The sequence below is a fragment of the Diceros bicornis genome, chromosome 15 (assembly GCF_020826845.1).
Source record: "Diceros bicornis minor isolate mBicDic1 chromosome 15, mDicBic1.mat.cur, whole genome shotgun sequence".
NCBI lineage: Eukaryota > Metazoa > Chordata > Mammalia > Perissodactyla > Rhinocerotidae > Diceros > Diceros bicornis.
Genome location: NC_080754.1, coordinates 39,477,618 through 39,503,924, shown reverse-complemented (window position 1 = coordinate 39,503,924; position 26,307 = coordinate 39,477,618). Strand labels below are relative to the sequence as shown.

The 26,307-nt window shown below is 51.4% G+C and overlaps 2 protein-coding genes across 2 annotated transcripts; both read left to right on the top strand.

Moving 5' to 3' along the window:
- The first annotated feature begins 742 nt into the window (after positions 1 to 742).
- Positions 743 to 9,822, top strand: AP2M1 (adaptor related protein complex 2 subunit mu 1). Its single transcript, XM_058556216.1, has 11 exons — positions 743 to 844; positions 2,853 to 2,969; positions 4,848 to 5,113; positions 5,856 to 5,938; positions 6,527 to 6,662; positions 6,753 to 6,894; positions 7,405 to 7,524; positions 7,625 to 7,760; positions 7,864 to 7,961; positions 8,468 to 8,579; positions 9,227 to 9,822. Exons 2-11 carry the CDS (start codon positions 2,896 to 2,898, stop codon positions 9,359 to 9,361), a joined length of 1,302 nt encoding a protein of 433 aa, XP_058412199.1. The 5' UTR covers positions 743 to 844; positions 2,853 to 2,895; the 3' UTR covers positions 9,362 to 9,822.
- A 1,944-nt stretch (positions 9,823 to 11,766) lies between these two features.
- ABCF3 (ATP binding cassette subfamily F member 3) lies at positions 11,767 to 24,706 on the top strand. The gene is made up of 21 exons (XM_058556215.1): positions 11,767 to 11,873; positions 12,101 to 12,248; positions 12,389 to 12,468; positions 12,988 to 13,034; positions 13,251 to 13,348; positions 13,450 to 13,572; positions 13,736 to 14,002; positions 14,581 to 14,661; positions 14,751 to 14,810; positions 14,910 to 14,966; positions 15,079 to 15,101; positions 15,210 to 15,265; positions 15,381 to 15,581; positions 15,678 to 15,754; positions 17,966 to 18,010; positions 18,090 to 18,222; positions 18,826 to 18,914; positions 19,019 to 19,110; positions 19,303 to 19,435; positions 19,585 to 19,672; positions 19,762 to 24,706. The coding sequence occupies exons 1-21, from the start codon at positions 11,801 to 11,803 to the stop codon at positions 19,918 to 19,920; spliced, it is 2,130 nt and encodes a 709-aa protein (XP_058412198.1). The 5' UTR covers positions 11,767 to 11,800; the 3' UTR covers positions 19,921 to 24,706.
- The last annotated feature ends 1,601 nt before the right edge of the window (positions 24,707 to 26,307 follow it).

Genomic DNA, 26,307 nt, shown 5'->3' with positions numbered 1-26,307 from the left:
TGTTAGACAGCAGTAAATTCAGCACAAACACTTCTACTGCCAAGTCTTGTGTTTGTGTGTCATGTGAGGACAGCTAGTCCTTGGACTCTGAAGACAGAAAAGTCCCCACAGCAATCAAAAGCTTAACAGTTGGGGGCTGGTAGGTGGTGTAGTGGTTAAGTTCATGCGCTCTGCTTGGGCAGCCCAGGGTTTGAGGGTTCAGATCTGGGTGTGGATCTACACACTGCTCATCAAGCCATACTGTGGCAGCTTGCCAGGTACAAAATAGAGAGGATTGGCACAGATGTTAGCTCAGGGACAATCCTCCTCAAGCAAAAAGAGGAAGATTGGCAACAGGTGTTAGCTCAAGGCCAATCTTCCTCACCAAAAAAAGAATGCTTAACAGTTTTGTTTCAACAAAGGCCACTAATCCTCTGAGACTCTCCGAAATACTAAAACAGGAAGAGGAGGGACGCCACACACTACAATTCCCAGACTGCTCAGAGGGGAAAATGAAGTGAGCGGACCAGCTACGCTGTGATGTGTATTTGGGGTAAGGCTAGATAAAGCCACTCCTACTCACTCCCAGGGCACTCCTACCCACCCCCCGAAGGTTCTCGAAGCCCGTCGGTAGTTGTAGTTCTGCTAAACCTAGAGAGCTTAAAATTGTAAGCGAGGAGGCCGAGGAGCCTGACGGGATTTGTAGTCTGCGCGGGAGGCAGATGCGCACGCGCAGCCGAGGCCGGGGCGGGGCCGCGGCACTGCGGTGAAAGCCGAGGCAGCGGGCAGGCGAGCAGGGGGCGGGCGGACATCTTGGGATCCAGAGAGTGGCCGGGCGGGCCGAGCAGAGGGCCGCGGACGCCAGGTGAGCTGGGGATCTGGCCTTACGGGGTGAAGGAGGACGCCTGCCCCGCTGCTCTGCATTGCGCTGCGCGGAAAGCTGCCCACACCCGGGAGTGGGCTCAGCCTTCAGATCCGGAGGGAGCTGACGGCGGGGCGGGAGCGCCCAGGGCGCGGTTGCAGCACGGGCGGGGAGCGGCGCCCTCCACCTGACCCGCCCTGCGCCTCCCGAGAGAGGGAGACCTACTGGAATCCTCCCAGAGCAGGGACGTCGCGCGGCGTTCCCCTCCCTGGGATCGTGACAGCCCCCTACCCCTCTGCGCCGCCTCCTCTCAGCGCAAGGACAATTCCCCCACTTCAGGACAGTGACACCCCCTTGTGCCGCCTCTTTGGACTCTGACAAGCCTCCACCCTGCGGCACCCCCTCCTCCCAGTAGAGTGACACCCCGTGGCTCTTCTTTCTCAGGCCTGCGACAGCCCCCGCACCCCGTGGAACCATCTTTTTCGGCGATATTTCCTCCCCAGGGTGAAAAGGCCGCCCACTTATGCCTCTACACCTGAACCCCAAAACAGGTTCCGTCTCCCCAGCTTTCCACCACTGTCAATCTCTCCCTGCCGTGTTTCCTCTTCAAGGCCTTGACCTTTGCCATACTGGAAGCTTTCTCCAGGTGCCCCCGCCAGCCTGTCGCTGCTTTGGGCTCACCTGAGCATAGGGCTTGGCTATTGCTGCCAGTCTTTTCCCTTAACTGAATATTCCATTCCAGTCCTGGGGCCCATCTCTGCTTCTCTTGTGCCCTGAGCTCCCCACCACTTGATACCTGTGAACTTGGTTCTTTCCCCCCGGCTCAACCTCCATTTTGCATTTCCTCTCCCAGCCTCTTTGCGACTGAGGGATGGGATGTGTCCACCACCTTGGGAGACCCCTCACTGCGCCTGGGAGACCTTGACGGCCACAGTAATAGACTTTATTTTCCAGTTTAGAAAAGTCTGCCAAACTCCCCGCCTGCGAACTTAATACCAGAGCTAATCCAAGAAATCTAGAACTAAATTAAAATTAACCCTTTTTCTCCTTGTAAACAATCTAAATGAGTTTGACCCAGATAATTTGCATAATTGAGGCATTCTGCCCCTTGCTTATAGGCTCTCAGGCCAGAAGTGAGTTATGTTGTGGGTCTGGAATCACAGAATTTCAGCTGGAAGGATCTCTTAATTTTAAGGACTTGCATTTCCCCCCACCCCCGACCCTCCTTATTTTTATTGTACTTGGGAGCTGAAAGGGAACCTCCCTTTTTGAAAGGGGAGTAGTCAAAAATAACTAATAAGTAGCTTGGGTCATTGAAGTGTAGTGGGCCAGGGCTGAGGCCTTTCTCCTCTGCTCTTTTGCCTGCTTATCTGATTGTCTGGGAGAGGTTGGAGCCACAGTCCTGGGTCCATGTCAGGGCCTAAGGCCTCCCTTCTCTCCTCCTCTCCCCACGCTCCACACCCTTTCCTGGAATGTTTAGGCTTCTGTGAATTAGGCTGGAGGTTCAGGCCCTGCCGCCTTTTCAGAAGGGTAGTGGAGCCTGAGAGACTGGGTGTTCCTAAAGCTGTGCCTGGGGGCCCCAGGCCTGAACCAGTTGGAGTAATTTCTACCGCCATTCCTGCAGCCGCAGGCAGGCCTTCGCAGTGACTCACTGGCTAGAGCCTGGGTGAGAGTCTGCACAGGAAAAGGAGAAAAGGATCCCTACTGAGTTCAGCTCTGCTCTGTGGAGAGGGGGAGGGGGCTACTCTCTGGGTTCAGCCCAGAAAAGGGAGGGTCAAAATGGCCTTAGAGTCCTGGGCTCCAGTCCCTCTCCCTTTCTTTCTCCCTTCCAGGATGGGATAAACAGGAACTGGAGCCTGGCTAAGGGGAGGGGCCTGCCTGGGAGGGCTGCAGGGTCACTTGCTGAAAGGTTGAGTCAGGAAAAAAGCCCAGCCACTGACCTGCACAGCCCCACAGGGGACGTTGGCAAGGCTTCTGAGGCCTTCCTTTACCCTGCCCCCGCCTGTCTTAGGTCTGTTCTCAGAGCGATGGGCTGCGGAGACTGAGCTGCCGCCATGATTGGAGGCTTATTCATCTATAATCACAAGGGGGAGGTGCTCATCTCCCGGGTCTACCGAGATGACATCGGGTGAGTCCCCTGGCTGAGCCAGCTGTGCCCCCACCCTCCTCAGCCCTCCTCCCCAGCATGTAGGACCAGGTCCCTACCAGAGGCTTGACTTGGACCACCCCTACGCCTTGCTGCATCCTGGAAGCTCAGCTAGTACAGTCTGGTTCCCATTAGGTCCGGTGGTGTTGGCTTGGCAGCCAGTTGCTGGCCGCTAGGTGGGACCTGTGGAAATGGCATGGCCCTCATAGTCTTAGGGACTCCTGTCCTTCCTGTCTTCTGTTTCCCTTAGTGATAGACCTGCTTGCTGGAGATGAATGCTTTTGCTTGGGCAGGTTGATACCTCCTTTGAGGAGGAGGGAGATCAGTCTCCAGTGGGTGGAGTTAGTGGCCAGGCTGGAGGTACTAATCCATCTAAGTCTTCTCATGGTGAGAGCCTTCACTGTATTCTCTTGAAAGCCTCTCCAGGCTGCCGAATCCTCTCCCACTCCCTTTCTCAGAAGGAGGCAGGCTGCTGACTCAGTTGTTTTCAGTTCCTCTGGGCTACTCCTGGAGGAGAGGTTGTGAGCAAGCCTGAGGCATTCTGCAGGTCACTGAGGGAAGGGCAGGGAGGCCATGCTACCCTTTCTGGCCTGTCAGAGTAGACCCAGAATAGTTCCTTGTTCTGGATCCCTCAGATCTTAACAAGGAGGCACAGCCTTACTTTGCCTTCTGCCCTACCCTGCATTCCACTGTTCTTACTGACTGAAAGGACATGGCCTAGCCTCAGCAGCTCTAATGAGATTAGGCTCTTCTGGTTCATGCCGCCCTGTTTTTCTTCCTCAAAGAGCCTAGGATAGTCATAGAATGGGCCTGCTGCAGTGCCCTAGCTCCTTGGCTCGCGGCTCCCTGGCTAATGGGCTGGCTTGGCCTTTGTGGCTGTTCGTCCATTGGCTGGGGGGAGGGGGGGGCCCCTGAGCTAGACCTGTGGCCATGCCTGGCTTGCCTGAACCTGGCTGGGTAGACCCCTCTGCACCCCCTCCTTCCCTGGATAGACCTGGTTAAGCCGAGGCCAGGGCACATACTGTCTTGCGTGTCTTGCTGTGCTCTCCACCCCTCGCCTGTCCTTCGTCTGTTTCCCCCTCGTGGTGTCTGCTGCCCCCCCCTCTCCCCTAGTGTGTTGTGTGTCTAACCCTCTCTCTCGTTGCTGTCACTCTCCTCTTCTTGCTGGCGTCATTTCTCTCATCCCATCTCATTGGCTGCCGTAGCAATAGGTAAGCGGCCTGTCAAGCTGCCGCCCAGGCACAGGTGGGTGGGGGGCCCTGCCCCCCCATCGTTATTTTCTTCATCCTTTTTCATTCCCTGAACTTGCCCTGGAATTGGATCCTCAGCAAGACTGGGGGACCCCGCTCCACGGCCCCTTGGTGCTTCTCCGTCAGTAGATTAGAGCCTTCTCTGAAGTCATGCTGGCTTTGTCCAGCTTCTGGAGGAGCCAGCCCTCCCCACTGGTGGGATCACTAGTGGGAAGATGGGAGAAGAAGCAGGGTCTCTTTCTTATCTGGGCCTGGAGCTTACTGAGAAGCTAGAGAGGTGGCAGCTGAGAAATTGGGGCCAGGCCCGGGAATCAGGAACATACCCGCCTAAACTGATGGACCTCACTTTATTAAGGTTACATCTGTCTTCCTGTCACTGCCACTTGACTTCCCTGTCTCTCATGGTCTTCAGACACCAGCCCAGCTCTGGCCCTCCTCCCATATCCCCACTGGGAGTCACAAGGGAACCACCCAGTGGTTTAGGCATTGGCTTTATAGTACGAGTCAGACTTGAGCACTGAAGGGTGGGGCTGTCAGCAGCTGTGGTCGATCCCTGCGGAATGAGGTCTGCCTGGGTGCTGAGCATCCCCTGTGCGCCCTTTTCCCTCAGGAGGAATGCAGTGGACGCCTTTCGGGTCAATGTTATCCACGCCCGGCAGCAGGTGCGCAGCCCCGTCACCAACATCGCTCGCACCAGTTTCTTCCATGTTAAGCGGTCCAACATCTGGCTGGCAGCTGTCACCAAGCAAAATGTCAATGCTGCCATGGTCTTCGAATTCCTCTATAAGATGTGTGATGTAATGGCCGCCTACTTTGGCAAGATCAGCGAGGAGAACATCAAGAACAATTTTGTGCTCATATATGAGCTGCTGGATGGTGAGGCTGCTGGTTGGTGAGGCTGGTGGGGCAGTGGGCCTAGGTGGGGATGAACCTGAAGAGGCCTGGCCTGGAGGTGGGAGCAGGCCTGAGGCTCTAGTGCCTTCTGAACTTTTCCCTGACTATCTGGTCTTTTGAGCTGGGAGAAGGCTAGTCCAAATCCAGACCTTAAGGCTGTTCTGAAGTGGCACACAGAAATGGGCTAGCGATTGGAGGCAGGGGAAGACCAAAAGATCTTTCTAGCGGCTAGGAACTTGATGCTGGGGTTTGGTGGCTAGGCCTCTTGCAGTTAAGCACGTTTCCTCCTCTTATGTGGTTTGGGCCTTATTTCACTGACTGACCTTTCCAGCTTCCAACAGCTGCCTCAGAGCCTGGAGGAGGGTGAGGTGTAGGCCCTGGGTGTGCACTGTTATCTTGGTTCCCCTGTGAGGTATGATTTAAGTGAACAGTCCTTACACTTTTCCAACATCTCTGTTTTCTAAAGACTCAGGGCTTCCTGACCTCTCACCCACTGGCCATGTGACTCATCTGCTGATTTTCTCGGAAAAAATCTGACATTTTAATTGTTTTCTCATGAAGCACAAATCGCTGAGTAAATGCTACAAAGCTGGAAGACTTTGCTGCAGATGATCGCACACTCTTCTGGAGCTGTGCTGGCCGGACATGTCCAGGCCAGGGGAGGGATTGGAGTGAAGGAGCCTTCAGCTTTTTCCAGGTGCTGATGGTTTCCTTCTTTCTGCAGAGATCCTGGACTTCGGCTACCCACAGAACTCAGAGACAGGCGCACTGAAAACCTTCATCACCCAGCAGGGTATCAAGAGCCAGGTACTTGAACTGTACAATCACAGTCAGGGTGAAGCCCAACCTCCCTTCATCCCAGCTGGCCCCCAAGCCTTGTCCTAGCTGACTCATGAGCCTGCCTCTGACAGGAAGTGCTGGCCTGAGCCTTCTGCCATGACTGCAGGCCTATTTTTCTCTGTGTGGCCCTCTCCCACTCCAGGAGCAGACTCAGCACCTCTGTTACTGGGAATGCAGCTCAAGCAGTTTCCTTCTGCACTGGGGGAAGGAGGGGTGGCTGCTCTAGTGGCCTGGTGTTCCTCAGGAGGAGAGCGCTTGGGCCCTCCTCTAGGATCCAGGACTCATAGCTTCTCCTCCTTCTTTTCTGCCTGCCTCTTCCCGTCTGTGCTCCCCTACTGCTTCCTGTGGGTACCACATTGGCCCTGTGGCCTCCAGCATCAGGTAAGCTGTTCCCTCAGCTTCCACCCTCGCAGCTTTGCTCCGTTTTCTCCAGGCCCTGCCCCATGGGGCTTGTGGGGGAAGACGGGTTACAGGTGGGGACTAGAAGGGAGTGGGGGATGAGAGTGGAGTGGAGAGGAGGGAGGCCATTGCTGTTTGTGTCTATCCCCCATGTAGACAAAAGAAGAACAGTCACAGATCACCAGCCAGGTGACTGGGCAGATTGGCTGGCGGCGGGAGGGCATCAAGTATCGCCGGAATGAGCTCTTCCTGGATGTGCTGGAGAGTGTGAACCTCCTCATGTCCCCGCAGGGTGAGGGCCCTCTTGTGATGAAGCTGGAGGGAGACTGGGGCAGGAGCCTGGTCCTGACTCAGGTGTTCCTGTTTATCTGTCTATCACCAGGGCAGGTGCTGAGCGCCCACGTGTCGGGCCGTGTGGTGATGAAGAGCTACCTGAGTGGCATGCCCGAGTGCAAGTTTGGGATGAATGACAAGATTGTCATTGAGAAGCAGGGCAAAGGCACAGCTGATGAAACAAGCAAGAGGTGCCTGAGGCAGGGGAGCTGGTGCAAGAGGGTGGACCTTGGAGGGCTGAGAGGGGCCTGGTGAATCACAAGTTCCTTCTGGATGTCATTTCTGCAGTAATGCAAACTCCTTCTTCCCAGGGGTGTGCTTGGCTGGTTGCTCTTGACATCTGTGCTTAAGAGAGATGAGGGGATTGTCCTCATCCTACTCAAGGAGTAAGCTGCTTCGTTTGGTCCCCAGACCAAGGCTCTTTTGTACATACTGATGGCCTCTGCCCAGTGTGCCTGAAACCTCTGGGTACCAAGCAGCAGAGCTCTCAAGAGATGATGAGCTTGCAAAGCTCCCCCTCATCCCTAACTCTGGGACAGTGACCCCTGAGTCAGAAAGCTGCATTCCAGCAGCATCCCATAGTCTATAGTGAATGCCTCACCCAAGCTCTGGCAGCCTTTGGGGATGGGATAGCCTCCCAGCCTGACTTTCTCCTGCCACTCTCCTATACCAACGAGGAGACCTTCTGCCCCTGCTTGCAGTGGGAAGCAATCAATTGCCATCGATGACTGCACCTTCCACCAGTGTGTGCGACTCAGCAAGTTTGACTCCGAACGCAGCATCAGCTTCATCCCACCAGATGGAGAGTTTGAGCTCATGAGGTGCCACTGGGATGTGAGGAGGCAGGGGGTGCTGCTGGCAGAGCCAGGGGAGAGGGAGGAGGACAGGCTCTACTATGCCAACCTTGCTCCCCCCTCAAAGGTATCGCACCACCAAGGACATCATTCTTCCTTTCCGGGTGATCCCGCTAGTGCGGGAAGTGGGACGCACCAAGCTGGAGGTCAAGGTGGTCATCAAGTCCAACTTCAAGCCCTCACTACTGGCTCAGAAGATTGAGGTGAGGACAAGGGACTTGGGGAGGAGGAAGCATTTGTCTCCAGAAATAAAGGCAGCTGGTGTCAGGGCTTGACAGAGCTCCCTGACAGGTGTGTCACTTCTAGGTGAGGATCCCGACCCCACTGAACACAAGTGGGGTACAGGTGATCTGCATGAAGGGGAAGGCCAAGTACAAGGCCAGCGAGAACGCCATCGTGTGGAAGTGAGTCTTTCCTTCATGAGATCCCAGCAGGGCTCAGGATGTCTTGGTGTACCCTCTTAAGTTTTACCTTTTGTCCTCTGAGAGTGTGTGTGTGTATGTCTGTGTGTGTGTGTTGCGGGAGGGTGCCTGTCTGCTTCTCCAGGAACCTCTGCTTGTGCTGTTACCTCTTATACCTCTGTGTGAGTGTGCACATGCCCACACTTGGGTGCACGCATGCATTTATTCATCAAGATGCTTTCATGCTTCCCCATTTGCCCTTGTGACATCTGCGTGAAGTAGACAGAGAGCAGGGAGGGCATGCCCATGTATCTAAGCAGAAACCGCAGCCCACACTGCTAAAGGAATAGCAGACCTAAGGTTCCAAAGCAAGTGGTTATCAGGGTCCTCACCACGTTTCCTTGTCCTAGCACCACCCACCAGCTCCTGGGTTCTCTTCCCCCTCCCCACCCTTGAAACTCCTCCAAGCTACCAGGGGCACTTGCTGCTCATTGTCCCTGTGTTCCCAGGATCAAGCGCATGGCAGGCATGAAGGAATCGCAGATCAGCGCGGAGATTGAGCTTCTGCCCACCAACGACAAGAAGAAATGGGCTCGACCCCCTATTTCCATGAACTTTGAGGTATGGCAGAGGAGGGGCCTTAGAGATCATTCAGACCAACCTCTGCCCCTGACAGCTGCAGATGAGGAAACAGCTAGAGAAGGGAAGTGCCTTGAATTCATAGACCCATTTCTTCCCCCTTCAGGCCTCTTACTAGAAATTGCTATTCACACTGACAAAAATCTTTGACTTCTTTTGGTTTGTCGTAAAGCAATTCTTTGGAAAAATTTAGATTGCTTGAATGCCAGATAAGACACAATGTTTACTTACAGAGAGGAAAATGGGCTGACTCTGCTGTGTGCATGTTAGACATATAATTTCCTCCACCTTATTTTTTAAGTCCATAATACTGAGCAGGATAAGTATGTTCTAAGGCAGGTCTTGGGTTGCTGCCTCCTGCTGATCAAAGGAATTGATTCAAGTTATCACAGGCAGGGCCTGACTTCAAACCCAAATGATTGCTAGTTACTCTTAGGTATGCTTTCTTCTTTAGTAATCTCTTAGAGGATCCCTCACTACCCCAGCTTCCCCCAGCTTCTTTCAGGACCCCAGTCATTCAAATGTCTGTAGTAGAGACAGATGAGGTAGGGCAGGGCTATGGAACTTCCCAGAGGAGAGGAGCTATGAAAGGAAGGCCACATGCCTAACTGAAGCTGTCCCTTGCCTAGGTGCCATTCGCGCCCTCTGGCCTCAAGGTGCGCTACTTGAAGGTGTTTGAACCGAAGCTGAACTACAGCGACCATGATGTCATCAAATGGGTGCGCTACATTGGCCGCAGCGGTATTTATGAGACCCGCTGCTAGCTGCCTAGTGGTAGCTAGCCCACCTCCCCACCCACCCTCTTCCACAGGTCCAGGTGCCCCCGGCCACCACACATCAGTGTCTCCTCCCTCCTGCTTTGCTGCCTTCCCTTTGAACCAGCCCATGTCTAGGTCTGGACCAACCACATGGAGAGCGGGACTGGTGCAGCAGTCCCTGGGTGGGGTGCTTCCCAGGGCTCCTGATCCTCCACTCATCTGTCTGCCCTGGCCCAATGCCAGCCTCTGAGTTCTGTGACCAGAGCCAGGTGGGCTCCCTCTCCTCCCCTCCCCTGTGGCCACATTTCTGGAGTGGGAGGGTTGGCTGCCCCTCACCTCAGAGCTCCCCCATAGGCCAGTAACAGACCCCCGGCCCTCAGTCCCTACTCTGCCTTGGGATAGTGTGAGCTTCATTTTGTACACGTGTGATTTCGTCCAGTTATAAACCCAATAAACTGTAGAGCGGAGTTGCTGGCTAAGTGTGGATGTGGGAGCTACATGGGGAGGGGAACTGGTGGAACTGCTCTTCTAATGTCTTACACTGCCTGCTTGGAATAGAAATTGCTATTCTGAACTCTCTCAGGGCTCCTCCATTGTCTCGGTTGTTAGGCTCCTCCAGGGCCATCCAAGCCCTAATACTGTGTTAGCCCCAGGTCTCCTGTCTCTGAGAAAACAGCCTCAAGGGCACGAAGCCCCGAAGCCCCGTCTGGCCCTGGTACCCTGAGGGTAGAGATTCTTTCCCTAATTCACCTCCAACTTTAGCCAGGTATTTTCTAATTAGCAGAGATTAAGCAGGGTTTACTTTTGGTCTTTCAAGCAAGCCATCCTGAGAAACTGACCTTTTAATTCCATCCTCTTCCCAATTATCCAGGCTTCCCTAATCTTGGTGAGTAGGTGATAAAAGGAAAGATTTGACTCTCCCCAGGCCTTTTACAAAATTCCTCCCTTCTGTACCTCCCCTTCTCTCCAAAGAATCCTGTGGTGGGCGAGTCCCTGAGGGGAGTGTTTGGTATCCTAAGGGTATGTTTGGGAAGATAAATGGGCAATTTGCCTTCACCAATTTTCCCTTGCTTGATTTCAGCCTTTTTAAACCTAAAAAATCTAACAGAAAATTTCAAACATAAACAGAAGTAGCAAAATGTAATTTTGCTCTTTCAGCTGAACCCTCATTCAGCTTCAATAATTATCAACTCATGCCAATTCTTTAATATCACAACCAATCTGTGTTCACACAATCCCAGTGCCCTATAAAATTTTTTACAGCTTTCATCTGGATCCAAACAAGTCCACTGGGGCTGGTGAAAGCGTCTTAAGTCTTATAAACCACTGATTCTCCCTCAGCTCTTGGAGTGTTGTTGAAGAAACCAGACAGTTCTGTAGTTTCTCTGTAGAATATCTCTTTCCCTGTATTTTCTAGAGTTATTAGATCTACAACAGCAAAAGGATGAAGGGATGATGATGTCATTTCAGGTGCCAATTTTAGAGCCGAGTTGGAAGAATATTCAGGTAAAATGTAAAGCAGTAGCACCATTTTGGGGAAATTCCTAACTTCCACCTGAGAGAATCTCTAAAAGGAAACAGCTTTTTACAGTCCTTTACTGAGATTCATAGTGCAGTGAAGTCTGCCTTGGGTGTAGGCAGGGAATAAAGACCAATTAATTTACACAGGCCGTGTTGTGGATCTTGTTTTCATGCCCTTTGGCGGCAGTAAGGTTGTGCCCTGGGGTGGTGGACGGTCTGAAGGGGTATAATCCCCATTAAGTCCGCTGAGCCGTCAAGCGTGAAAGAACTGAGTGCCGGTCGCCGGCCGGCTGGCCACTAGGCTGAGACGAGAAACCCGTAGGGCCTGGAGAAACCCGTAGGGCCTGGGGACCGGAACAAAACCCGCGGCCACACAGACCTGCGTAGCTTCTGAGAGCTCAGAGACGAGCGTGAGTCAGCAAAGCTATCGGCGGGCTCCAAAATGGACCCGGCTGGGCCGCAGCTGCAGACGCGCCGCAAGGGAGCAGAGAATCCAGCAAGCCCAATGTGCATTATCCACTGCCTGTCTCTCGGGAGGCTCCCACCCGCCAGACCATCGGTGTCTCGTGCCCTGATAAACCGCAGGCTCCCACGCACCCCGCCACCACCGCCACCGCCTTGGGAACCTCCGGCTCCCAGAAGGCACGGAGAACCGCACATACCGCTAATTTTTCAGCGGAAAAGGTCTTGCGCAAGCGCAGCGAGAGCAGCTCCGGCGTAGACTCTGAGCGGCGCTTGCGCACGGTTCCTTCAGCCCCGTTCACCCCGCCCACCGGGTTCCGCGCACTTGGCGCCTTTCTTACGTCACCAATACGCATGCGCTTTGGCAGGTGGCGGGGGGGGGCGAGCTTTCGGGGAAAGGGCAGGGGGCGGGCTTTGGCCGAGGTCTCACGGCGACTGCGCGGACGGGAGCCCGACTGGAACATGGCGACTTGCGCTGAAATTCTGCGGAGCGAGTTCCCCGAAATTGACGGACAGGTCTTCGACTACGTGACGGGTGAGCCCAACCGAATCAACGCGGTGGGGAGGCCGAAGTGGAAGTCAGGGAGGAAAGACTAAGAGAGGGCAGTGCCGGGGACCGCTGCTAGGCCTCCCCTCTGCATGACCTCTCGTCCCGAGGGCCAGTGGGGTCTGGAGCCCGGACTGGGGCCGCGGTCGGGGATTAAAACTGCTTGTATGTCTACCCCACCTGGTATCTTCCTCGTCCTGCCACGCCCCGCCCAGGCGTCTTGCACAGCGGCAGCGCGGACTTCGAGTCTGTGGATGACCTGGTGGAAGCTGTGGGGGAACTGTTGCAAGAAGTGTCCGGGGACAGCAAGGATGACGCCGGCATCAGGGCCGTGTGCCAGCGCATGTATAACACTCTGCGCCTGTATGTGCCAGGGCAGGGGGATTCGTGGGGGCGATGGGAGGGCGGACCGTCAGGAGACAAGACGTGAGGGGAAAAGGTCTGATGGTCGTAGAGTTTTTTCCTGAATCCCTAACTTTGTGCTTTCTATCCCTACCCTCAAGGGCTGAGCCACAGAGCCAGGGAAACAGCCAGGTGCTACTAGACGCCCCCATCCAGTTGTCAAAGATAACAGAAAACTACGGTGAGAGTGAGGGAAGATTGAACTTAGCTGCCCTCTGTCCTTTTCTCAGCCTCCAGCCCCCAGCCCCCTGCCCCCTGTCCCCTGGAGTTCAAGACTCCTGGCTCCTCTTTTCTGCTGGAAAGGTTGTAGAAGCTAGTTGATGCGTTTACTGAGGGCAAAAGAGTCCACTGATGAAGGGAGTAGGGTTGGAGAATTCTCCAAGCTCTTGATTATGGTAGGGAGCATATGGGCCTTGGAGCTGGAGAGACTTGGGTTCACCCCCCGATTTTTCAACCTAGTAACCAACTGCATGATCTTGTAAGAGTTGCTTATCTGCTCCAGTCTCTGTACCCTTAATCTGTGTGATATGTGGTTTTGTTTTTATTTGAAGTTTATTTGAAGAGAAGGATGATAGCTATCTCCAAGGTTGTAAGGCTTTTCTTTAGATGTCTTTATCTGTGTCTGGTTTGTGTTAGCCACTCCAAATGTTAGTTTTCCTTCCCTCTGGGAGAAGGTGACTGCTTTTCTTATTGCTTACAGACTGTGGCACCAAACTCCCAGGACTGCTAAAGAGGGAACAGTTTTCGGTGAGGAGGAGGGGAAGAAGAAACGGAGGGGGCCGTGTCTGTGGTGGGGGTACGAGTTGACTGTATCTTTCTGGGGGATTTCTGATTATGTCTTTCACTGAGTCTTTGATTCGGTTCATAATGGGTAAATTGAGAGGGTTAACTTAAGGAGTTCTCTCTGGGGGTTCCTTTCTGAGCCTACAGCCTAGGGTGAAATGGTTGTGTTTGGACCATTAGACAGTGAACGCAAAGAAGCTCGAGAAGGCTGAGGCTCGACTGAAGGCAAAGCAGGAGAAGCGCTCAGAGAAGGACACACTCAAGACCAGCAACCCTCTGTGAGTTTAGCAAGAAGGGCTGAGAAAAGAGCAGAGCAGTCTCTCCTGGGGTGGAAAGGTGGTTGGGAGTGCTAAAAGTTATCCATTTCTCCTTTTGAAAGAGTCTTGGAAGAGGCATCAGCAAGCCAGGCAGGCAGCAGAAAGGAGAGTCGGTTGGAATCATCTGGCAAGAACAAATCCTATGATGTGCGAATTGAGAACTTTGATGTGTCTTTTGGCGATAGGTGAGGAAGTGGCGGTGGGGGGGGGGGTGACATTTTTTTTTCCAATTAAAGGAGAATTTAGGGAAATGAAATGGGGCTAAAAATAATGTTAGGTTTCTCTTGTTAAACTTGCTGTGCCCGTATCTCGAGAGTACCCTTTGTCTTCCTCTTACTGCCCCTGCAGGGTACTGCTGACTGGTGCAGATGTGAACCTGGTGTGGGGCCGCCGCTATGGGCTGGTGGGTCGGAATGGGCTGGGGAAGACGACCCTGCTGAAGATGCTGGCCACCCGGAGCCTGCGGGTCCCAGCCCACATTTCCCTGCTGCATGTAGAGCAGGAGGTTGCTGGAGATGATACCCCTGCCCTGCAGAGTGTGCTGGAGAGTGACACTGTGCGAGAGGACCTCCTGCGGCGGGAACGGGAGCTTAGCGCCCAGATTGCCGCTGGCAGGTGAGGACTCCAGACTAGGAAATAACTAGCAGCAGCTGTTCTTTTTTTTTTTTTTTTTTTTTGTGAGGAAGATCAGCCCCGAGCTAACATCCATGCCAATCTTCCTCTTTTTTGCTGAGGAAGACTGGCCCTGGGCTAATATCTGTGCCCATCTTCCTCCACTTTATATGGGACACCGCCACAGCATGGCCTGACAAGCGGTGCATCAGTGCGCACCCAGGATCCGAACCCTGGCCGCCAGCAGCAGAGTGCACGCACTTAACCACTACTCCCCGGGGCTGACCCTGCAGCAGCTGTTCTTAACAGAGTGCCTACCATACTGTCACAATCCATAATTCGCATGCCCATGCTAGTAAACAGCAGAGCTTAGAACTTGGCACTGTGGGGCTGTAAAGCCTTTGTTCCTTCCACAGTGCCCATGGCCCTCACTGCTGTGAGGGAGTCCTTCCTGTACTCTATTCCTATCCGGTAGCAAGGCAGCCAGTGGCCTGCTTTCCAACTGCATAGGGTGCAGGACAGCCTCTTAGCTTGCCCCCATGAGTGCTGGGCTGATTGCTCTACTCCCACTCCCTCCCCAGGGCTGAGGGCTCAGAAGCTGCACAGCTGGCAGAAATCTATGCCAAATTGGAGGAGATTGAGGCTGACAAGGCACCTGCCAGGTATTTAAAATTCCCCTTCCCTCCTTCAGATTTCACTTTTCCCTTTTGTTATCTCTTCCAATGGCATTCTTCAATTTCTTCACCCCTAGGGCATCAGTCATTCTTGCTGGGCTTGGCTTTACTCCTAAAATGCAGCAGCAGCCCACCCGGTGAGTGGCCCTTGACATTCTTGGCTCTGAGCACTCTTGGCTCTGCCCCTGCCTGCCCTGCTGAACACCCACCCCTCATGTGGCTCTGTCTGTCTTTAGGGAGTTCTCAGGTGGCTGGAGGATGAGACTGGCCCTGGCCCGGGCCCTGTTTGCCAGGTGAGTCTCTTTGGCCTGTGCGTGGGTACTATGGAGGATGGGCTTTGGCTCTTGGTAGGTGATAAGGAGTTGCTGACCGAAACCCTCAAGCTTTGCATTCTTCTTTCCATAGACCAGATCTTCTGCTGTTAGATGGTGAGTGAAGTGGGGCACCCTGACTTTGGGGTGGGGAAAGGTGGCAGCATCCAAGTTCCTAGTTCTCTAGCCCTTCAATCCCAAATGTGTCCTCCCCCACTTTTTCAGAACCCACAAACATGCTGGATGTAAGGGCCATCCTGTGGCTAGAGAATTACCTGCAGGTGAGTGCCTACAGGTGCTGGAGTGGGTCTGGGGAAGGTCTGCCTCCAAGACACCTTGCGGGGCTGGGAGCTGACTGCCCTCCCAAACTGGCACTGCTGTCCTGTGACCCCTCAGACGTGGCCCTCCACAATCCTAGTCGTCTCCCACGACCGCAACTTCCTGAATGCCATAGCCACAGACATCATCCACCTGCATAGCCAGCGGCTAGATGGTTACCGGGGAGACTTTGAGACCTTCATCAAGAGCAAGCAGGAGCGGCTGCTCAACCAGCAGCGTGAATATGAGGCACAGCAGCAGTATCGCCAGCATATCCAGGTGTGGGAACAGGCAGGCTGGGGGTCCCACCCCATGGGTATTAGAGTTGTGGGGAGTGGGGGAGCCTGACCCGTGCCTGCACTCATCCACCCACAGGTTTTCATTGACCGGTTTCGCTACAATGCCAACAGAGCCTCTCAGGTGCAGAGCAAACTCAAGATGCTGGAGAAGCTGTGAGTACTGGGTCCTTGAGCAGGCCCTGTCTTCTGTTCCCTCATTTTGCAGGCCACCTCTTGCCCTCCCATTCTAGGTCTCCCCTTTTCTAGAAACCAACCTTAACTTCCTCCTCTGCAAGAAAGCAGAGTATTCTATATTGCTCGTGGAAAGTTAATCTTGCCCCCAGGCGTAGGCAACTACTAATCTACTTTCTATGTCTATATATTTGCTTATTCTGGACATTTCATATAAATGGAATCATACATATGACCTTTTGTGTCTGGCTTCTTTCGCTTAGCATAATGTTTTCAAGGTTCATCCATGTTGTGGCATGTATCAGTACTTCATTCCTTTTTATGGCTGCATAATATGCCATTGTATAGATATACCACATTTTGTTTATGGATTCATCAGTTGATGGACATTTCGATTATTTCCCCTTTTTGGCTCTCATGAATAAAGCTGCTATGAACATTTGTGTACAGGTTTTTGTGTGGACATATGTTTTCTATTCTCTTGGGTATATATCTAGGAGTGCAATTATTGGGTTACATGGTAATTCTATATTTAAGTTTTCGAGGAACTGCCAAACTATTTGCTAAAGCAGCTGCTCCATTTTACATTCCTACCAGCAATGTATGAGGAGGGTTCCAGTTTCTCCACGTCCTTGCCCACACTTATCTGGCTTTTTAGTTTTAGCCATCCTAGTGGGTGTGAAGTGATATCTCATTGTGGTTTTGATTTGCATTTCCTTAATGACTAATGATATTGAGCATTGGGGATTAAATCTTTTTTTATATAATTTTATTTATTTTTTTCCCCCACCTATCTTTTGCCCAGTAGATAGTTGTATGTCATAGCTGCACATCCTTCTAGTTGCTGTATGTGGGACGTGGCCTCAGCATGGCCAGAGAAGCGGTGCGTCGGTGTGCGCCCGGGATCCAAACCCTGGTTGCCAGCAGCAGAGTGCGCGCACTTAACCACTAAGCCACGGGGCCGGCCCTAAATCTTTTTTTTTAATAGCTGATCCCTTTTTTTATTGCAGTAACATTGGTTTATAACATTATATAAATTTCAGGTGTATATCATTATATTTCAATTTCTGTATACATTACATCATGTTCACCACCCAAAGACTAATTATAATCCATCACCATACACATGTGCCTAATCATCCCTTTCACTCTCCTCCCTCCCCCCTTTCCCTCTGGTAACCACCAATCCAATCTGTGTCTCTATGTGATTGTTGGTTGTTTTTATCTTCTACTTATGAGTGAGATCATACAATATTTGACTTTCTCCCCCTGACTTATTTCGCTTAGCATAATACCCTCAAGGTCCATAAGGTCCATCCATGTTGTCACAAATGGCTGGATTTCATCGTTTCTTATGGCCCTTTATTTAACATTGGTTTATAACATTATATAAATTTCAGGTGTACATCATTATATTTCCATTTCTGTGTAGATTACATCATGTTCACCACCCAAAGACTAATTACAACCCATCACCATACACATGTGCCTAATCATCCCTTTCACCCTCCTCCCTCTCCCCTTCCCCTCTGGTAACCACCAATCCAATCTGTGTCTCTGTGTGTGTGTTTGTCGTTGTTTTTATCTTCTATTTATGAATGAGATCATATGGTATTTGACTTTCTCCCTGGGGGTTTAATCGTGAAGCAAGCTCCTAGAGGTGCTGGTGGTAGGGAAGCTTAAAATCATAAGGCTTGGGATTTTGTGACATTAAAACATGTATCAAGGGGCCGGCCCCATGGCGTAGCAGTTAAGTGCGCACACTACGCTGCTGACGGCCCGGGTTCAGATCCCGGGTGCGCACCGACGCACCACTTGTCAGGCCATGCGGTGGCGGTGTCCCATATAAAGTGGAGGAAGATGGGCACGGATGTTAGCCCAGGGCCAGTCTTCCGCAGCAAAATGAGGACGATTGGCACAGATGTTAGCTCAGGGCTGATCTTCCTCACACACACAAAAAAAAACACATATCACAGTATATTAATTGGGAGGACAAAAAGAAACAAAAAAGATAATCCTATTTTTCCAGTATATAGTGAATTAGAAGAATGTACACTAAAATAAGAATGTTATCTGGGTGGTGAGGGTACAGGCTTTCTCTAGGTTTTCTCTGAACATACATTACTTGTGTGATAAGAACAAATAAAGTTATTTTTGAGAGTCATAAATCTAGTTCACCTCTTTTCTCCTCAGGCCGGAGCTGAAACCTGTGGACAAGGAGGTGGAAGTTATGATGAAGTGAGTGCTGGCTGGAGGGGCAGGTGGGGAAGTTTTTGTTTCTGGCTGCCCTCGTGCTCCTCACCCCCACCTCCTGCAGGTTCCCTGATGGCTTTGAGAAGTTCTCACCGCCAATTCTCCAGCTAGATGAGGTGGATTTCTACTATGACCCTGAGCACGTCATCTTCAGCCGTCTCTCCGTCTCTGCTGATCTTGAGTCCCGCATCTGTGTGGTATGGTTGCTGGTTCTGTGAACTGGGACTCCCCACCCCAATACGTGGGTTGATTGGCCCCGATCCTCGGGCTGCAAAGGGAAGAGGTCTGCAGGAGCAGGAGTTAGGGCCTGGACCAAGGACTTTGCTATACTTATGCTGCCCCCATCCTCCATCCTCACAGGGCCACCCTGCAGAGATGAAAAGACTGGCGTGGGGTGTTTTGTCAATACTTAGAGCAGGACTTGATCTTATTGGTCTCGGTTCTAAATTTTCTCAAACCACAACATAGAGAAGAGAGCCTGGGCTTCAGGGTCAGACTTTAGATCCTGACGCTGCCGTTTCCTAGCTTGGTTACTAGGCAGTTTCCTCATCCTTAAAATGGAGGTAACATCTACCTCACTTGGTTATTGGGAGAATTAAGTCCCCAGCACTTAGTAGGTACTCAGTAATTGGTTCCCTTTACATCTTTACTACTTCCTTCATTTTTCTCTTTACTTCCTTAAAAGTACTTTTTTAGTTGTTGAAGGAGTCATTGGGACTACCTGGAACCAATTCTTGCCTCCTTCCCCTCTGTGTCCCACACTTGTACACTCTTCAACCTTCTCGTGTTTCTTCTTGCAGGTTGGGGAGAATGGGGCTGGGAAGTCTACCATGCTGAAGCTTCTTATGGGGGACCTGGCACCAGTTCGAGGCATCAGACATGCTCACAGGTAGGGCCCACACCTCACTCCCTGCCTGCTCATACACGGTAGCTATACTCCTTTATGGTCGTTGCCTTCCATCCCCTCTTTTCCGTCTTCATTTCTGCGTGCAGGAATCTGAAGATTGGCTATTTCAGCCAGCACCATGTGGAGCAGCTGGACCTGAATGTCAGTGCTGTGGAACTGCTGGCACACAAGTTTCCCGGTGCGACAGGGATTTGAGTTGAGGAAGGAGGGCCAGGGCTGATACCCCCAGCTAGGCCTACCTTGGGGGAGGATGCTGAGCAGCCCACCTGAGTCTAGGTGTAAGAACAGGGGCATTTGGATTAGAGCTGGGGGAGGGTGAAAGGAGGGATTTGGGCCAAGAACTCACGTGATAGGGTGGGGCCTATTCCAGGACGGCCTGAGGAGGAGTATCGTCACCAGCTGGGTCGGTACGGCATCTCTGGAGAACTGGCCGTGCGCCCTGTTGCCAGCTTGTCTGGGGGCCAGAAGAGCCGGGTAGCCTTTGCTCAGATGACCATGCCCTGGTGAGGCCTCATTTTCTAGAGCTCTTGCCCTCCTCTTACCCCGCTTCCCCTCTTGCCTAGTAGAAAGTTATTCTCTTGCCTTCGTATCAGAGCATTTCATTTTATCCCATCCCCGGTAACGGCCCACCTTCACGGGTTCTGCCTTCCAGTCCCAACTTCTACATTCTGGATGAACCCACAAACCACCTGGATATGGAGACAATTGAGGCTCTGGGCCGTGCTCTCAACAATTTCAGGGTGAGTGTGCCTTCACACTGCCCACTCCTCCCCAGGCTTCAGCACCCCTTAGGGCCCCCCTGAGAGCCTCCTGGTCTCCTGTCTTGCAGGGTGGTGTGATTCTGGTGTCCCACGATGAGCGCTTCATCCGGCTGGTGTGCCGGGAGTTGTGGGTATGCGAAAGAGGCGGTGTCACCCGGGTCGAGGGGGGATTTGACCAGTACCGCGCCCTTCTCCAGGAACAGTTCCGCCATGAGGGTTTCCTCTAGGGCCACCAGCTGAGGACTGTGCCCAGGACATGGACTGGTCTCTCAGACCCCTGGGCCACTATGTAGGCAACCATCTCCAGACCATGGACTCCCCCCGACTTTGGGGACAGCCTTATTCCTAAATCTCTCCTTTTGACTGGAGCATCCTCTGCACAACCCAGGGAGCCCCTATAAGGGTCTGTGAGGACTGGTCTTCCAAGGGGAAGGGGTGGGGGTACTCTCTGGGGTTATAGATCGCCCCACTGCCCCAGCTCTGACTGGGCCCCGAGTGGCTGCTGTGTAAATTAAACCTCCCCTTGCATCTCCCTTGCCTCATCTCTGCTGCTCCCTGGCAGGGCTGCAGTGTTTGCTCACTGTTAAGGGGTGTGGGCTCCTCACTTGGCGTTTTCCTATGATACTTGTATCAGTCACGTGGAGGAAGGCATGGCAGCACCAGCCCTGTCCCTAGAGGGAGATGTCATTAAAGCCGCTGGGGCTTGGAGGTCACCTGCCTGACCTTGCAGTGGGCCGAGCTGGTGAAATGAAGGGCAGTGTATCATATCACTGGTGGTGGTCCCTGTGGCCTGGGCTCAGCTGCAGGGGTCTTGTGTTCTGCCGTCTCAGCCTCACGGCTTGGGAGAGTGAACTGATTCTGTAACCTGGCCTCAAACAGTGGTTTGCCAGCTGCTTTCTCCATTGGTCTCTGGCCCAGGCTCACCCTGCTTCTCTGATCTAGACCCTCAGATGGGGCTGAAGAGAAGCCAAGAAAATTTGTTTGTCCCCATTTTGCTTGGGTGGTTGTATGTTCTTTATTTTTCCTCTAACCACGTGGGACAGGCTTGGGAAGTAGGGAATTGAGAATGAGGTTTAATGGGAAGAAACAGAGCACTTGGTGTTCAAATTAAGCAGTCTTTAAGAGTGGAGGGGAGATGTTTAACAGGTAATATGGTTTATAAATATTGTTTCTCGAGGACTTAGCTGCTATATGTAATGGTTATGCAGAAGACACTAAAATAGAGGCATTTGCTTTGCTCTAAGTGACAACAGAAAAACCAGAATCAACAAAAGGGACTTGGTGGCTTTGTGGAGAATTGTAGTCACAAAGCTCAACCAAGGAATTTTAACTCAGCTGCTAAGGGTATGGTGGTACAGGTAGCTAGGGGAGAGATACCTGTTTTGGAGTAAAGGAAAATAAAGTTGGGAAGGCTCTTGATTGACCACAGCGAGCGCTGATGGGCTGATGAGGCTGGCAGAAGGGCTACTAATCGGCCTGCCTCCTCAGCCTCCCTCCTCAGAAGTCCAGAGGAGGTGCTCCTCCAGCCATGTCTGGCCACGTGCATCCTCACACTCCTGAGAGCCTTCTCTCAGCTCCCAGCACTCTCTTCCGACCTCAGACCTGCAGGAATGTCAGTTGGGGGCCATCTGGTGTAGGATCTGTGCCTGTCTGTTTGTCAGGCTCTCAGCCCCTTCACCCCTCACTAGCTTGTGAATCCCCATATATGTTATCCCAACTCAGAGTCAGTGGGAACGAGCTGAAAGATTCTGTGACAGAATCTGCTGCTTTGGAGGCGGCTTTGTGTACGAAGAGCACTGAGTTGGAGTGGGGTCTAAGATCAAGTCACAGCTCAATTACTGGTAATAGAAAGGGCCGCCAGTATTAACTGGGCAACCACAACAAATCACTTAACCTTTTTGAACACCTCCTACTTGGTTTCTTTTTAGGATTGTTGAGGATTAGCTGACAAGCACATAATATGTAAGTGCTCAGAAAGTGATTCTTGTGTGACCAGTCTGATTTGAGGGACTATCATAGGAGAAAAGAAGTAAATTTTCTCTGAGTGACTCCAGAGGTGGACCAGTTTGGACTCAAAGGAAAGAAAACTTTGAATAGTTTAGGCTGCCTTCTGAGAGTGAGTTCCCAGTCCCTGGGACTGTTCAGCCCTGCCAGGCTCTAGAGAAGGGCTGTCTTTTGGGTAGGAGGCAGCGGTAGATGGCCCCCAGGTTGGCTTCTAATTTTATGATTCCGTGAAGAAATATGAAGAACCTGTACATATGACTATAAGCCTACACCACAGGCCTTTAGAAGGTTGAGAAGAATGAATTACCACAGCTGAGAAAAACCCTACAATAAGTGTAAGATGAACTTTTGGGGTTTAGAGGAGGTGAGTTGGCAGAAGGTGATTGTCTTGAGGGATGAAAAATGTATACAATGTCAGCCAGCTTCATTCCAGAAAGTGCAGGGCAGAGAGGAGAGAGAAATCTGACACGGAAGGATGGGATGCCACCCTTGATCACCTCAGCCTGCCCATCATGGCAGCTACTCCTTTCATGCTGTGGAGAGTCTATCTAATCCCAGCCCCAACCATTGGGAAGCTGTTCCTTCCGCAGCTACTGACATTGGGGCTGCCCTGCTGATGTCAGGCCTTTAAACCAATCGGGAGCTGTCAGACTGAAAGGCCTCAGTCTGCAGGGTCTTCATTGAAATCCTGGTCTCCCTGCTTCTGCTGGCCTTACCACACTCACCAATGCCTTCTCAGGCAAGCTGGCTGGTTCCCAGTGGGAGGCAGAGTGCAGAGGGGTCATGGTTCCCTCCGCACCAGTCTATAAGGCGCTCAGAGATATCAGTCAGAATTATTTCATTGTATTACTGTCTTGAGATTTGTTGGATGTAGACAACATTTTGCTAACTTCTCACTGGTTTCCAGGCAAATTTTAGCGGAGTGGAACAGGTGCCATTTACCCTTACTGGCCATGCCACAACCTACTTTGTCATTTGGAACCTAACATCCTGCTAAGAGCTACTCCCCAGGCCTGGGTCTGGTCTATCCACAGATGCAAACCAAACCACACCTCCACCAGCATCAAAGCACCAGGGCTCTGCGCCAACCTGAGCATGCAGACCGGATGTTGGGGCCTGTGGGAAATCCCAGCAGGTTGGGTCCAGGCTGTGGAGGGCTTTCACAACCTGCCTGAAGGGCCTCTAGGGGTTCCCAAACCTGGAGTGATGTGCTCCCCTCAACCCCTCCCCCCTACAAGTGGGCCTCGTTGCCCTTTGCTTCCTGCATTATAAGCTGCATGCTATTATTAAGGTTGTAATTCCCACTTTGCCTTGATATCATTTTTTTTTTTTTTGGTGAGGAAGATTGGCCCTGAGCTAACATCCATTGCCAATCTTCCTCTTTTTGCTGAGGAAGATTGGCCCTGAGCTAACATCTGTGCCCATCTTCCTCTATTTTGTATGTGGGATGCTACCACAGCATAGCTTGATGAGAGGCACATAGGTCCACGCTTGGGATTCAAACCTGCGAACCCTGGGCCTTTGAAGCAGAGTGTGTGAGCTTAACCAGTACGCCACCGGGCTGGCCCTGCTTTGATATCCTTAAAGGCCAGACCATGGTTTACCTATCTTTGCATCTTCTGTGCCTGCCACAGGTTGGGTTCCCTGGGAAGCAGCTTAAAGAGGAGATCAGCATGCAGGGTATTTATTAGAGGGTGGTCCTGGGACCAACACCAGGCTTGAGCAGAGGGAAAAGTTGCGCAGCAATGCAAGCCCACGTTTCAGAGCTGCAGAGTTGCCCTGAGTTGAGGGAATGGGTCAGGCCTTTCTTCCGCTGAGTTGATCTGATCGGTCTAGTGGATGCTGACTGCTACTAGAAGGAGGTGTGACCTTGCGAGAGGAAGTTTTCTTCAGCTGAGGCAATCCCCCTAAGGGGCTGACGGCTGAGGACTTACTGCCATCAACAGTCTCAGCAGCTAGGACAACAAATCCTTCATTCCTGAAGGGGGATCTGGGTAGTCCATCACAGCATCCACTACAGTGCCTAGCGCAAAATAGGTGCTCAGTAAAAATGCTTGATAAATGAATATTTTGGGAAAGTTATTTGAGAAAAAGTAGAGAATGACATTGGAGGAGAGAGCAGAGGCCAGGAAACCAGCAAGGAGTCCATGACCCAAAGCCAGCTGTAAGGACATGGGATCAGGATGGCAGAGGTGGAGGTGAGGCTGGGGATGATGGTGTGCAGACTCAGCAAGGGGTCGTGAGCTCTACCCAAACGAGGGAGATTTCCTTTTTCCGGGCCAGAGTCTTGGAATGAAATGAAATGAAATGAAAGCTAAGGCTTTTTTTTTTTTTTTTAAACCTCTCGTTTCCTTTCAAGACATGCTAAGGAAGTAGTGACAGTTAATATTTATTGGGCTCTTACTGTGTAATAGGTACTGTTGTAAGTGCTTTATCTGCACTAAGTCGGGCCTCACAGCCCTGTGAACTGGCACAGTTCTCATCTTCAGTTTATAGATGAGGAAGCGGGGAGGTGACATAGCAGGTGGCAGGGCTGGGATGCAGGCCACTCTGGCTCTAGATCGCAGCTGTTAACTGCCACACTGTGTGACCACTCAGCTCCTAATGTGACATGCTGAATAGTCAGTGTGTTAATTCCATCATTTAAAACCCATCATTCATCTCACGGGGCAAGGGGTGGGAGGTGGAGGATTTGAACAAGTTCTCTCAGGAGGGCAGGCTGATGAGTAGGAGTACCTGGCACAGTGGCTGCCACACGCTAGGTGCTCAGTGAATAGTTCGTTAAATAAATGATTAAAAACGCATGGTTTAGTGGAAAAGTCACACACAGGGATTAGCCCAGCTCTACCACTGACGGCATCTTGGGCAAGTCCACCTCTCCTGAGTAAATTATCCTTATCCATAAAATGGGCATAGCACAGTTTGTCTTGCCTGCTGCTTTGGATAGTTGGATTAAATGAGACAAGATCCTGTGTAAACTGAATAAAATTTTTTCTGGACTGTAAAGTGTTATGGATCCAAAGGGTGTCATTTCATGGGAGGAGTGATGGGGCAGCAGCCTGGAGCCTCCTCTGCAGACACACAGACTCACACATGCGCACATAAACGCACCCGGCCATTATCAAGATGATTGTCCCAGGAGAGCCACCCCACAGCCCTCGTCTGCTGTGCCAGGCATCAGAAAGCATGCATGCAGGAACGCAGCATGAGACTGCCTGGCACCCACTAAGTTGCATGGGGTAAGGCAGAAATCACCATGCAATTTAAGCCCCTTCTAATAATATGTATAGGTCATGCCGTGTCAGGAATTCTAGGTTTCTGTTTATGCTAAGTAAATGGGTGGCTTGGAAATAATTTCTGCTTTGCTGTATATAGAGAGAGTGTTGAAACCTAAATTAGAATAAATAAATATTTGTCAACCTATGCTTTCATGTTTTTAACACTGAGGAATGCTTTCACAAATGTTCTCTTTTGGTCTTGTCTTCTCAATAACCTTGTGTTAAGTGGCTCCTGCTGAGTTATTACCATTTTACAGAACAGGATCTTGAGGCAGAAAGATGTTAAGTGTCTTGCGGAGGTTCAGATACCTCTTTGCGTGCAGAGATGGGGCAAGAACCAGGGTATCTCGGTCCCCAGCCTTCGCACATCTCTCCAGATTGACTGTTCTCAACTTCGTTCCACAGCTATTCATGCAGTGGGTGACAGTCTCATGTTACAGCATGCCCCTGAGCGCACCCAGGGTCATGTGCCCTTCTGTCCTTTTAGGGAAGTGTTTTGAACCTGGAATGAGAGGAGGTACTGTGAATCTGATTTAATTTGTTTTAGGCTTGTAAATTCTGGAGTCAGAACTGCATTTGAGTCTGGATTCTATTATCTAATAGCTGTGTGACTTTGGCAGAATAAGCCTCTCAGTGCCTCAGTTTCCTGATCTGTAAAATGGGAATAATAATGGTCCTTACATTGTAGGGTTATGGTGAATATTAAATCATATAATACAAGCAAAACTCTCATCATGGTTCCCAGTAGTTCCATAAATGTTAGCCATTATGATGATGATTAATAATTGTTGCAACCCTCACTGCTTTATTGATTTTTAGTGACATATTGTTGATAATGCCCTGCAGCTGAAAACCTCTGTGTTTAGTCATGTTGCCTCAGCCAAAATGACACGTACCCAGGCCTCCTACTTTGTATCCTTGGGCCTAGAAGGGACCTCTTCTTGGATTCCTTTCCTACTACAAAGACATTTTCTTTGGCTGCTTCTGTACACACATACACACACTCTCATGCTCCTCTAGTTCATTCTGGATGTTCTATACTCAATCTGTTCCATCACTCAATATTTTGATCCAGGTTGCCGACTCTTCATCAGTGTCAGAGTCTAGGTTTTTCCTTACTGCTAGGGACATGTGAGCATAGTCATTCTGAACCTTCTCACCACCAAAGATTTCTTACTCTTCCCCATGCGCTCTACAGCCAGAACGTTAAGTATGGCGCACCCAGAACTTGGGAGTAGAGTTATCTGAGAGTAAAGCTAGTGCAAACCAACGAACAGTGGTTGAGATGTAGAAGTCATTCAAGAGATTCTAAGTTGTGGTTTGGTGGTGTAC